The sequence below is a fragment of the Hippoglossus hippoglossus genome, chromosome 9 (assembly GCF_009819705.1).
Source record: "Hippoglossus hippoglossus isolate fHipHip1 chromosome 9, fHipHip1.pri, whole genome shotgun sequence".
Lineage (NCBI taxonomy): Eukaryota > Metazoa > Chordata > Actinopteri > Pleuronectiformes > Pleuronectidae > Hippoglossus > Hippoglossus hippoglossus.
In genome coordinates this window covers 13,913,130-13,926,392 of record NC_047159.1, presented here as the reverse complement: position 1 = coordinate 13,926,392, position 13,263 = coordinate 13,913,130, and the positions used below count along the sequence as shown (strand labels likewise).

The following is a 13,263-nucleotide window of genomic DNA, read 5'->3' as shown; positions in this document are numbered from 1 at the left end:
TCTACTACTTCCGACATGTGTCGGTTGTGCAACATGGAAAATCACATTGTGTTGAGCGATTGTACATGTGTGTGTTAATGCTTGAAAAAGAGGAGGAGTCACAAAACATCTTCTGAGAAGTAACACAAGAAGTATTAAACACCACAATGATTCAACACCTTTAAAGTATCTTGCTTCCCTCAATTTGTGTATAGTTAGTGTGATGATTAAAACACTAAAGATTTGGGGGTAGTTCAAGAGTTTACCAGCATCGCTCATTGTGAGAAAAGCTATTTCATTTGATGGTGCTGTAAATATACATGTTTACAGTATGTTTGAAAAAATAATTGTTAAGGAAGTGTGCTCATCGGTTTGGAGTGAATCAGGGTTGAAAAGTTAAAAACAAAGTAGAAAGAGTTTAATATAAATATAAAATAATATAATGTAAAAGTCAACAATACTAAAGATGCAGGGCCTGTGTCTCTGTGTGTCCCCCTCTTGCTAATGTGTGTTTCTGTGTTGCAGGTACAACTGGGAGTACCTCACCAGTCTCCCAGGAGTACAGGAAGCTGCCCAGTCCCTCCATCTCTCTCTGCTCTTCACTCTTCACTCCGCCCAGCACCACGTTCCTGTTTAGTTTGCTGGGGCATTGTTTTTGTTTAGTTTTACACCATACATCATCCCACCGTTACTACATAAACACTCATTCATTAGCTGTCCCACTGATATCCCTGACTAACACACCTCATATCACAGCATGTCTTTTTGGTTGTTTGTTTGAAAAATCCATTTGTATTGATTTTCCTCTGTAACACTGTGTACTCCCCGTTTATTTGTATTCTTTGTCCTGACACTGTATTGGAATATTTATGTATCAGTTATTGCACAATTTCCAGAGAAGTGCAACCAGGGAGGTAAACAGATATGCAGAAGGGTGTTGGACATGAATTGACAATGAATTTATTAGCTGAGTAAACACTTTCTCTAACTTGTCTCATGAAGTATTTTTGGAGATTTTAGTCTTTACATTTCAAGGAAAAGGCAAAGACCCTACTTCTTTAAACTGGTTTCCACTGACCATTGTCTGAAATATAGTGGCTAAAAATATAATGCCAGATTAATGCAGAATCAGCTTTTTCCACTACAGTGGCTAAAGAACATCATATTTGCCTGTACTGTTAGTTATGAGTCAGAGGGCGATGTCTTTAATTTTCATGTTCCTCATGGACACACCAGTGACCTCAGAGGGCATCAGGGTCAAATGACTTGCGTTCATGTTTGTTTAAAGAGGAAAGTTACTTTATCAGTGCTGCAACAAGTTAGATTTATGAGTGACAGTTATAAAGGAACACCAGATGGAATTTGCATTAAATATGATTATAAATAATTAAAAGAGATTCAAATAATTGAATTTGATAGTTTTTTAGTTTTTACTCTTCAAGACCCAATTGAAACCTGGTTTATAATCTTAAATAATTTCCTGTTATATTTTTTCATGAGGTCACATTTCAGACTTACTGTGTTTTCCCTCTAAAACTACACATCTCATGAGAAAAACACTGTTGTGCGAGGAAGCTGCACTCAACACTATCCACGTTTCCTCCCCATGTTTTTCGAACCTGCTTAAAAAGGGGAAACCCTTTCGTCCATCTGCTGTGGATAGAATGTGACATTTCAAAAATGATTAGCATCTAAATGTCAAATGAACCTAGAATCTACAGACCAAATATGTCCAAATATCGGAGGGAGTTTTTGTTCTCTTTGGTTTGATAGATGTGAAACTAGTTTTGGTTTTTGAGTACTTTTTGAGAGTCAAGATGATGATCAACGCTCTCGGCACAACTCCTGTACAAACATGTAATGTAACTGAGAAGCTGGGTTACCTGTGATTTGATATTTGATTTACTTATTAAATATTAAATAAAGTGAGAGCGAGAGTGAGAAAAAAGTGAAACAGAAATCCACTTGCAAACATCAGGTGTGTGTTGAGACGTCTGTCATAAAGTATTGACTGTTTATGTCATGAGGTTTTATGAGAGGTTTTTTTATTCCAGGTAAAGATTCTATCTCTCACAACAAATGTGGGGACGATGAGCAAAAACATGAGAAAAAATCCCCAGCGATTCATTTCAGACTTTCACTGACATAAACACACTAGGTTGAGGTGAGGGCAGCGCAGTGTAAATGAGAACATGAGGAGAAAATATTGTGAATAATACAGAAAAAAGATTTTCTGTCTAAGTGAGTCACTTTCCTGGGAACAATCCGCAAGTGTTTCAACGGGCTGATCTGATTCCCGTCACAGTGAGAAACAGTCATTTTCTGTGTCAGACACTAGAGTTTCCCACAATACATGGATTTTAAAGCTGTGGCTTCTTGTTATAGGGATAAAAACAAAGTTACAAAAGATCTGTAATCATTTAAAGCAGAAATGTAAAACATGAGTAAATGTGAACAGTTTCTGGATGGTGTAGGTGTATGTGGAAAGTATCCCTGAAACTAAGACCAGATGACAGTTTGATTCATTTTGTGAAAAGTCAAAAAATAAATTGATTGAAGCACAATTTCAGTTCTGATTCTATACATGATTAGATATTATTTAGGCAGAATTTTATGTTAGTCAGGGTCATTAAATGCACTATTCTGGTTATCATCGCAAAAAATCCAAATTATAACATAACTTTATTGAAATGAATGTAAACTTAACAGAGGCTTGTAAATTACAAGGCGTAACTGGAGTTTGTTGTTTAATATTCAGTGTGTTAACCAATAAAATTGTGTTCATTTTTTTTGTCCTTTCAACTCAGGGGAAATCAATTGTGACATCTTTAAGAGCTCTAACCTGCCTGACATGACTTTATGTAGATACACTCTCATGTGAGTGTGAGGATGGGACATACCCTCAGTGAATAATGTGAAAAGGACAGAACAAGAAGGTCTGTGTGATTTGAGTGGAGGGAGCAGGCAGAGGTCAAAATAACCAGAAATCTTATGTGCGTACATTGTTTTGTAATTATGAATATTTATTTACTTTCTTGGTTTACATTTGTCGGACACATCCCTTCTCATTCACTTGAACAGAGTGAAGGATGTGGGCAGAGGTTAAATCAGATGTTTCGTGTGAAAATGAAACCCATACCTCAGGTAAATTCCCCCGTCTGTTGTCTAATTCCAGGAAACTGATTGTAGAACACACACATATAGTCTGTGTATACGTCTAAGTTCCTGTTAGACTTCTCTTTTCTAAGATGTCTGCAGCCGACACCAGATGTGACCGCTTAGAAATAATAAGAAAATACAAGTTTTTTTTATTTATTTTAATATGAAGAATGTCTGTGCATTACAATAGACTCTGGAAAAACAAACATGAATAATGCAGCGGATCCATTATGCCCTTTTCTATTCATGATCGATATCAATGCTTCTTTTTGTCGACTGACCTCAAAGCTTTAAAAGAACAAGAATTTACTTCCAAGATAAAAACAGTGAACTTGCATAACTTTCTGTCAAATGTTAAAATGACACCAAGCACTTTTCAATACCCCTCATTATGGCACCGCAATATCATACATGACTCTTTGAGATCTGAACTGAGTAACACTAATGTTGACTTAATGTCCTCCTCTCTTCAGCTTGTCCCTGAAAAGTTTAATATGTTGAAATGATTTGGTTCAAACGAGGACTTGAAATGAAAACAAACCGTTGCAGACTCACAGTTTAAGGGAACTTAACCATTTTTGCATCCCCCACTAAAAGTCAATCACCCGGAGCACAGCAAACATCAGGGTTTTTTTTTTTCTTAAATATTCACTTCAAACACAGTCAGGTCAGTACAACAGGGTTTGAAAGTCACACAGAATGCAAGTTAAATCGCATTAAAAAACAAAAAGGAAAATTCAGTCTCCTGGTAAAGAAAGGCAAATCAAGGCAAGAGATTACGCTGTAGCTGGTACCACCTTTTTAGATTTTTCTTCCTGAAATGTACAGGAGCATTTGCAACAAGTAAAAAGTAAATAATACCTCAAATAGAACTGAAGTCACTTTGTAAGGAATGTGAACTAGAAGTGATTTTACAGCTCTCTACTGAATTTAAGACTGAACGAAGGCGGATACTGTACTTCATCACATTTACAGGTAAAGACTAATTTTAGGGGGAGTAGGAGGGAGTTGTGATCAGTCTATGGGTTTTCACAAATCCATAAACTAAGCCAACAGTTTTTTCCAACATCAATAATTCGATGGAATTTCTTTCTTGATATATAGAGAGAATTCAAAAGATTCTGGCCCACGAGTACCATCTGTTCATTGGTCCGTGATGTGGCGGCTTGTTTGCTCCATTTCAGCCTGATCGCTTTTGTGCGAGGACAGACGTTGCTGTGTTGTTCTGCTGCAGAGGTCCTCTGAGGCTGTCAGTGGGATGATCTGTGTGGGTGGGGGCGGGGAGCAGGGAGGGCGCTGGGCTACATGAGCTCCACGTAATTGGCTGGAAACATTCCAAAATGGCCGTCAGGGCTATAGCCTCGCCACCAGCCCTCGTCTATCATCTCGATCCCGGCGATGATATCTTCGGGATCGAACGAGATTTCTGTGTCATCAGCTAAAGCAGAAAAAGGGCATTGTGAACATCAGCATAGTGTAAGTATGATATACAAGTTCAAACATTACAAGTAAATAACATCTTATTTCTATTTTAAGCAGAAATTCTCTTGACTATAATTCCTACGTTGAAAGAAATATGAACTAGTAGAAAACCTGGAGTGTGCATACCTCTGCTAAGGCTAATGCCCCATGTTAAAGTTAAAAAGAAATCCTGGATCCACCCATTTATCCCCTTCAAAATACAATAGGTTCTTCCTTATAAATAAATCTGTGAAAAACAATTACTACCACTGCTATTATTTCACCAGTAGTTTACAGTGTTGACTGAATGGCACTCAATACAGCGCATATCTCCGCCAAGGCCCCTTAAATTCAATGAAGCTGAACTAAACTCCCTACACTCATATCAGTCCTGTAAACATGCATATTTGTTTAAAATCAAGATCCATGAATTATTCTCTGAGAAAACAGTGTATATGTTAAAAATATCCTCGCCATCTGCCCCCTGACGCTGATCCGCACCAAAAATGAATGGGTTCTTCCCTGACCCACAGCGCAGCTTTCCATCATGTTTCGTGGTAATCCACCCAGTAGCTTGGGGTGATGGGGGTCTAAAGGTGTTGGTGTTAAATACATTTTTGGTGTTGTCCAAGTTAAAATGGGGTGCTATATTGTCTTTTGAAACTCATGACATATTTGGGTCACTACATATCAGGTTATTGTTGTTTTTGGTCACTACACATCAGGTTATTGTTGTTTTTGTTAAGGGATTAAAAAAAATTCTTACCAGCCTGATAGTCATATAAGGCTCTGGCACAGACGCCTTTGTCAGAGGTCTCCTCAGGAGTCGCCTCATATGAGCTAGTCTCCTCCACCTGGGAGAGAAATGAGGTCAGGTTGTGTTTCAGTTTGATTTTGTATGATTGAAGGGAACTGTTTACTAAAATGTAAGTAAACAAGCACCTGAGCAGGCTCTTCAAACGCCGTCTCCTGGACGGAAGAGCTGGCAGCTGGTGCCTCCTCTGGAAAGAGAGAACAATGTCAGTATGATACTGTCTGAGCTGAGCTGTCCATCTACCAGCAGGTGGCAGCAGCAGCTGATCCCGGCAGCACAGTTTAGCTGGAGGGAATAACACAGTTTGTTCTTATAAACAAAGTGCAAACTGCATTTTTATAAGAAGCAGATGGGAGGGTTGGAGAGCTGATGTAAACACTGAGGCTGGTGTTGTGTGAAATGGGCCCCACCTTTCAACTGCTCCTGGGGGGCTGCCTCTTGCTCATCATACTCACACCTGGACTGTCCATCATCCACATCAGGCTCTTATCACCCAAAACACAAGCACAGACATGCATGTACACAGAGGAACACGATCACAAGTCCACACAGGCAGAAAACCACCACCAGTCTCAGACATGCGGGCATGATTCACTCAGGGAGGAACAAAGACCCACAGTATTCTCCACGTTTCTTATGTACACGGAAAGAACACTGAATGGAAATATGCCACATGATGAAATTCATGATCATGAGGAAAATGACAATGAAGAATAACAATGAGAAAAGTGAGCTTTTAGTTAAGTATGAGACTTTGACTCTGTGTATGCGTGTGTTTGTTTGTTTGTTTGTGTGTTTGTGTGTGTAAAGCGCACACCTGTAGCATGGACAGGAGAGGCGGAGCCTGCCGGCACAGGCGAAGCTTGGCGCTGAGGTGAGCTGGCTGGCTCATGTTCATAAGCTGGCTTAGAAAGAAACGGGCTTTGCAGACGCCCTGATCAGAAGCCCCAAAACAAGCAAAATATGGACGAGAGAGAGAAAAACAAAAGAGCAGACAGGGTGAGCAGAAAAAGAGAAGACACCATGATGGAGACACTGCGTTAAGTATGACTATGAGACAACTAAGCCGTTTTCAGACATGACCTCTGGGTAAAATCTGGAGAATTGGCTATGGAGTTTACCCGCAGTTTGCCTTTCACACATGCACAACACAGCGGGAGGTTTTCTGCACAGGCGCGTTGACAACAGCAACAAATCCTCTGCATTATTAGGCGAGAGGTGGAGCAGCCGGGTGCAACAGACAGAGGCAGGAAGTGACGTATTAACTCTGCTGCGTAGATCATGTGATTTTGTTTACTGCACCCAGACACCGTCGTCAGCTCTTATCACCAAAAACTCTCTTGACATCTTAGTCAGTGTTTTCTACATGCGTCACCGCTTTTTCATTTTTTGTGTCTGTCGTGTGTTAGAAGCGTCATCAACCCCCTCACTTGCTCGTGGTGAATCCAGCGGGGATTCCCTGCTGTGTTCACACAGACTTCTCCTGGATTTCTACGGACTTTATGCTAGGAGGCCAGGCGGATGAAGTCCTTAGAAACTGTGGAGCATCTCACTCGGTCATTTGTGTTTACACATGCAACTCCTCCGGAGAAAATACAGAGGAACTGCAGAGTTGAGTGCATGTCTGAAAGCAGCTCTAGACAGTCTTGATGGAAAGTTAAAGCTATAGGTTGGCGTTGGTACCCACTGCTACCTGACAGAGAGGCTACAAGAGCCTTACAGAAATGTAGGAGAGGCGTTGACATTTAAAGCAAACATTTATATGCCGAGGTCACTGTTTACGTCTGTGTGGTACCTGGCTGGGGGCTGACAGGGGCAGCTGCGGGGACGTCTGGCTCAGCCGGAGTGATTCCCCTCTCTCTCTGCTTAAACATCTCTCTAGGGTTCATAGCACGCTGAGAGATGAGAGAAGCAGCCTCCTGGGAAACAAGGAAACAAATCATACGTACAATAAGCAACAAATGGCCACAGGTTTTTAAAATGTGGTGGAAAAGAGATTTGACTGTGTCTTATGGAAAGAGGCCATGCAATAAAGACAGGTGAGTGAGGTTGAGCTTAAAAGAGACAAACTGTTGTCTTGAGAAAGGTAAGAAAAAGAAAAACAGTTTGGCCAAGAGAGATCACTTTCAGGGAGGGGAACTCACGTTGGCCTTCTCCAGAGATACACCTCTCCTGACTGATTTCTTCTGCACTGCTTCCTTGTCCTCCTGCTCCTCCTGATGACGTTGACATCATTGTTGGCACTGCTGATATTCGCTACCTTCCTGACTTAAGCGTTTACGAGATGCTTGCGCTACTGACACTTACTCAACTATCAACATAATCATAGAAAAGTGGGTAACGCTCAATATAAATGTAAACTTTAAAAAAGAATCTTGGCTCTCGTCTCAATCACATCAGTTCATCATCTCAGTGTCAAGTTAAATCACAGTTGAAACCCATTAAATCAAAATGTGATCATGTCAGACACTCACATAGCGATGCTTCTCCATCTCTTTGCTGTCGGCCTCCTGCTTCTGCTGGTACTTCCTATTATACAAATGCCATTTAGAATTAAAGAGAAATATTATTTGAATCTCAACCAGAAGGCTTTCCCCAGTTGCCACCTACTTTTGTTGTTCGATTTGAGAGGACCTCTCCTTGTCCCTTGTCTCCCTCACAACCGCCTCCTTGGCCTCGCGGTCTTTCCTCTCTTTGTCCAGCTGCTGGCGCTCCTCGTCTGCCCTGCGCCGGTCCTCCTGGCGACGTTTCTCCTCGTCTTTCTAAAAGTCAGACAGACCAGCCAGGTCAGCTTTGATTTATGATTTTGGCAAATATTTTTGACAAATGTGGCATTCAATTATATTTTTGTGGCCAAAAATAATTCAGTGCAGGGGAAATACTAAGAAATTAATTAATATTTTCAATTCAATATGAAACTGAAGTGGGTCAGAGGACTTCAGCTGCATAGGAGGTCCTTCAGTGTGGTCCAGGACACATTTGTGTTAACAAAGCTAAAAGAAGGTGGCTACATCAAAGTCCACCTCCCAATGTGGTCTGAGTGATCAGATCTTAAATGTTTCCTCAATGCTTCTTGGGAACTTTCCCACCTGACCACTTGTGATCCGATCACTCCAGATGGATGTTATGATACGAAGTCTGAATGGAGTATCGGTGAGAGGTGCGCTGCTCAGCAAAAACTTTAAAATGGCAAAGTTACAATCCAGCTTTATGCTGACTATAGTTACATTGTTTATGGATAAAAAACTGCCTGATTATTGTTTTTCAACAGGATTTTAGGTAAATGAAAAAGTGTTATGGATGTTTCAAAATTGCAAATACTTCTTCCATGTAAAATTGTTACATATACATTTTATCTTGCATATAAAACTTATTTCTTAAGAAGTGTTTGTTTTTTAACTTCAGGTTCTTTTCACACTGTCTCAGAGGTGAAGTTCAAGTCAGAATTAATTTAACCTAACTTCAATGAGCTTACCTCTGCCTGAGCCCAGAAGTTGTCTTTATTGGTCTTTCTGATTTCAGACATAGCATTGGTCTTTTGGTACACTGAGCCCTGCAGGGAGGAAAATATTATTTAGTATGATTGTGTAAACATGACAAGACAGTTTTACAAAACAAGTAAAAAATGGAGTTGTCTGTTTGACTAATTCACAAAAACCATACATACACATTATGTTCCTTATACATGGTTTATAAGAACCAATGATTTCATTCTCTCCTAAAAGAAGTAAGATGAAAAAGAAAAGACAAAAACTAAAAAAAAGTTATTTGTATTTAGGTTGTCCTAGTACATTGGCATTTTCAAAATGTTTTGCTTCAGTGTGAAAAATCTGTTTTCAATGGTAGAAATCCTGGCTTAGAGTGAATGGAAAGCCATAACATAGAGAAAATAAATAACGCAAAGACATATCAAATGTCTCCATGTTTTGAGATTAGGGAGCCACGTTATAATTTAACCCAGAGTTTATCTTATCCGTCGAACACAAGCAAACAGGCGAGTGCATACCACAGGACCCTGAGGACCACTGTCCTGGAAGCGGCTGGAAGCTTCTTTGTGGAAACTGTAGTTGGCTCCTGAGGCTTTGCCCACTTTTTGCATGATCACCTCGGGTTCCACATCCTCCTCTGCTCTGGCATTTATTGTGACATGGGCCCCCTGAAACAGCGCAAAATGTAAGTTCCTCTTCATACACAGGCAAACACCAGTTGTTGTTATCTTGGTTTCTGCCTGCACCACCCAGTAGTTTGTTTACATGCTGGTATGATATGACATTGACTCAACTCAATAAGCTGCTGCATTATTCCAACAATTGCCTGCACCATGCTATATGCTACTTTCTCCAGTCTTTGTTAACAATAGTAGACATTTAAATGGATTTAAATCTAGAGTCAAAATCTAGAATGGCACTCGATAGAGTAGTTCTGTATTATCCTGCTTCAAGTGAAACAAACAGACAAACAGCAATGGGAACATAACCTTCCTTGCCGAGGTAACTAGAGGAGCACTTAAGAAGCGCATAGCTCCACCAAGGTCCAACAGTTCCCTTATGAAACCACATTTCAATTTACTAGATCCAGATTTTTATTTCTATCTGCACCAAATTGCACACACTCATAAATATCAGTTGCCCACATATGCCTGATTTGTTTCAAAATCCATGAAAAATACTTCAGTGTAAATGCCCAATCCAGCAATGTTAAAGAAAAAGACAAATAGATCATGGATCTGCCCCCTAATCTGGATCTGTACTAAAGTTGAATGGGTTCTTAATTAGTCATGCCCCACCCCTCCACATAATTTCATGGAAATTGTTTGAGTAGTTTTGGTGTAATCCTGCTAACAATCATACAAACACATGAAAACATAACCTCCTCTGCTGAAGTAATAAAAGCGGTGTTACCCTGAGAAAAGTGCCCATGGAGCTGACATGATTTGCACATAATCCTTTCCTGGAGTCATTCACTCCTTCCCCAGTCTGAAACACAAAGAATTGTTCTCCAAGTTCCAGGATGGCCACAACAAAGCAGACAAATAAATGAGCAAACTGTTGAGTGCAGCACTAACCCAGTTGATGAGGACATATTTAGGCAGCCCAGAATTTGGATCCTCGACCCGGCAGAAAGCATACATCACTTTTCCACTGTTGAGCTCCTCAACCAGCTCCTCCAGGCCGCCATCTGATACATAAACATTGTGGAAAAAGTAAAATGGTTGCTGTGGTCGGTTTTGTAACTGTGGACATTTCTTCCCTCTTACAAATGGCAGGGTGAGACAGCGGAGGCAAGCAATCCTTTTGTGCTCATATTCCAGTACTGCAGCGGTTTGCTGACAATGAAATTCCTGAACATCTGATATTATTGAGTTAAAAAGTGTCCACTCAGTTACTCACCTCCTTTTTCTGCCAGGCGGATATCATTACTGTTGCCCTCATAGGTGAACAAGGCCCTGGAGGAAACATCAGATAAATACCATCTTAAACAGAGGACACTGACAGACGGAGAACTTGTTCCAATGTTGATATGCATCTTGTCACATTAAACCAAACAATAGATGTTTTGTAAACCCATTTAAGCTTTTCTAAACAAGATACATTTTGCAGTTGAAGTATGGTTGTATAAATATACTTCAGTACAGCAGTGGTTTTTAATCTGATTTTACAGCAGCCGTATCAGTAATCTTTACAGGTTGTGTGGCCTGCACCAGTGAAGAGTTCAGTCACTTTTCCTTCCTATTAAATGCAATATGAAAATGAATAATAGCTGGATCCTTATTTAATGCTGAGCCATTTCCCATATTTGCATTCCACTTCATGTTTGAGTGGGCCTAACAGCTTGTTTAAGTTAGAGATGGGTTGAGGAGTATTTTCTTTCTCTGTAGTAACTTGTAAGAAAATACCAGAATATCACATTGATCAACAGATGATGCTGACATGCACTGACAGAGTAGGCAGGGTTAGGCAAGTCTATGAATTGCATTATGGCCATTTTGTTAATCTTATACTGCCATAATCAACAATCATTCCTGACTATAAAGGAGATACAGCTCTAATCTAATGCCTCATGAAGAGGATTTTTTATTAACATTAAGAATATTAGCTCACATCTTTGGTTCACATTTCATATCAATAAAATATGCATTTATGATTTAGCCTCACATTAATGCTGCACAGAAGAACAACCACTTGACCTTTCGCATAACAAATAGGACCTAGATGACACCTGGGCTTGAGATACACTAACATGATGGGCACAGTAACACCGAATATAATATACAAAAACTATATTAGAGCAGGGGCCTGGACAGTATAAATGTCACATAATTATAATTTATTTTAAGTTTAAAGACAGATTTTAGCTCCTGAGTAAACGTTTTACACTCGTCTTAGGAGAATGACAAAACATTTCACTGATCTGAGGTAAAACCACCATGTGTGATACCCCCTCACTATGCTTGCACAATGCAGAAGCAATATATCAATATATATTGAACCTCTGTTGTATTACTATTGATGAAAATTAAGTTTTTGATAATTATTGATATTATTTTATTGCCTAGGTCTATTGGAGAACAGGCTCAGAGGCTGTAAAGAGGTAATTTCTTCAGATCGATACAAGGGGTGCAGTACATCCTATCACAGGCAGTGAAGTGGAACTCACTGGCTTAAACTAAACTAATCACTTTAATTTCTCATCTTTAAATGTAAACCTTTCAGATGAGATAGAGAAAGACTCTGTGGTGGTTCGGGTTATTTGACTGAGAGAAGACTGTCAGACTCTCACAACATGTGGAATGTAGAGCAGGGACTCCCTGGACAATATCTGCCTCGGATTAATTACCTCAGGTCATTATTAAACACCGCAGCTTTCATCAGCAGGTTTAATATGAACCTCGATGCACTGAGGAAGTCTCTAGATTTGACTTTCACACATTAGTCACATCCAATCTCTGATTTACAACCAGGAAGTGAGTGAACTGGGTGAAGCTGCCAGCAACTTGTTAAGTCTCATTTCAGGACAGACAAGCTTATTAACATAACAAGAAGATGCACGTGAAGCATGGAGGATAATTCCCCATGTGTTAGTTGGTTAGTGCATCCAGCTAATGATAACTAATGTAATTAGCTCACCTCCAACAGAGGGACAGTGACTGTGAGAAGCCCCCTTGTAAATTAAGCTAATTCCTGTTAGCGTCGTGGCTGGTTTAGTTAAGCTGGAGTGTTGTGGTTAACCGGGTCACAGGTTAAGTTTATCTCACGTTAGGTTAACTTAACTACTTATCGACTGGCTCTGCGCTAGCCATCGCTGCAGCTAATGCAATAGCTCCTTCGCAGGGCTAACACTGTTGTTTTTGAAAGATGCTGCTGCTTACCAGTTGGTGCTGGATTTTTCATCCACCACTTCTTTAAATGCTGCCGTTAACGCGGGGCCATTTTTGCTGAGGTTGACTGCCATCGTTCTGCTGAGTACAGCTAGCCTGCTAGCTATCCGGGATGCGCCCTTCCTACCGGGGGGAGGAGCGGCGATGATGATGCTGACTTTCAGCTGAGCAGGAAGCTTGTGTGGCTAGCGGCTAACTCTCAGCCAGGGTAGCCTTCATATGAGGCAGCGGGACACTCCGACAGGGCGGAGCTAGATTGTGTTTGGTTTATTATAAACTCGTATGTGAATATGTTGGATACAGTTTGAAACGTATTTTTAATATGCATCATATTAACACTTTAGACGATTAAAGTTTGATGTTGGAATGTATGGCGTTGTCTGCACCGCAAAAACCTCGCAGTACAGCCCGTTAAATCAAACCCACCCTCGCTTACAGGCATGCTTTATGTCAAAAGCAACTTTTTGTTGAC

At 40.3% G+C, this 13,263-nt stretch overlaps 1 protein-coding gene across 6 annotated transcripts; it reads right to left on the bottom strand.

Annotated features, from left to right (window-relative positions):
- Positions 1-3,281: 3,281 nt before the first annotated feature.
- Positions 3,282-13,031, bottom strand: dbnlb (drebrin-like b). 6 transcript variants are annotated; one of them, XM_034596568.1, is made up of 15 exons: positions 12,783-13,031; positions 10,804-10,859; positions 10,479-10,591; positions 10,315-10,389; positions 9,420-9,569; positions 8,889-8,966; positions 8,024-8,175; positions 7,888-7,942; positions 7,558-7,629; positions 7,209-7,332; positions 6,231-6,347; positions 5,824-5,898; positions 5,542-5,600; positions 5,366-5,453; positions 3,282-4,576 (listed from the first exon to the last, which is right to left on the bottom strand). In XM_034596568.1, exons 1-15 carry the CDS (start codon positions 12,863-12,865, stop codon positions 4,440-4,442), a joined length of 1,434 nt encoding a protein of 477 aa, XP_034452459.1. In that variant the 5' UTR covers positions 12,866-13,031; the 3' UTR covers positions 3,282-4,439. The 6 variants fall into 6 exon arrangements, with proteins under 6 accessions (XP_034452459.1, XP_034452460.1, XP_034452461.1 ...); XM_034596569.1 differs by lacking the exon at positions 7,558-7,629 and having other exon boundaries at positions 12,783-12,985; XM_034596570.1 differs by lacking the exon at positions 5,824-5,898 and having other exon boundaries at positions 12,783-12,983.
- Positions 13,032-13,263: the final 232 nt, after the last annotated feature.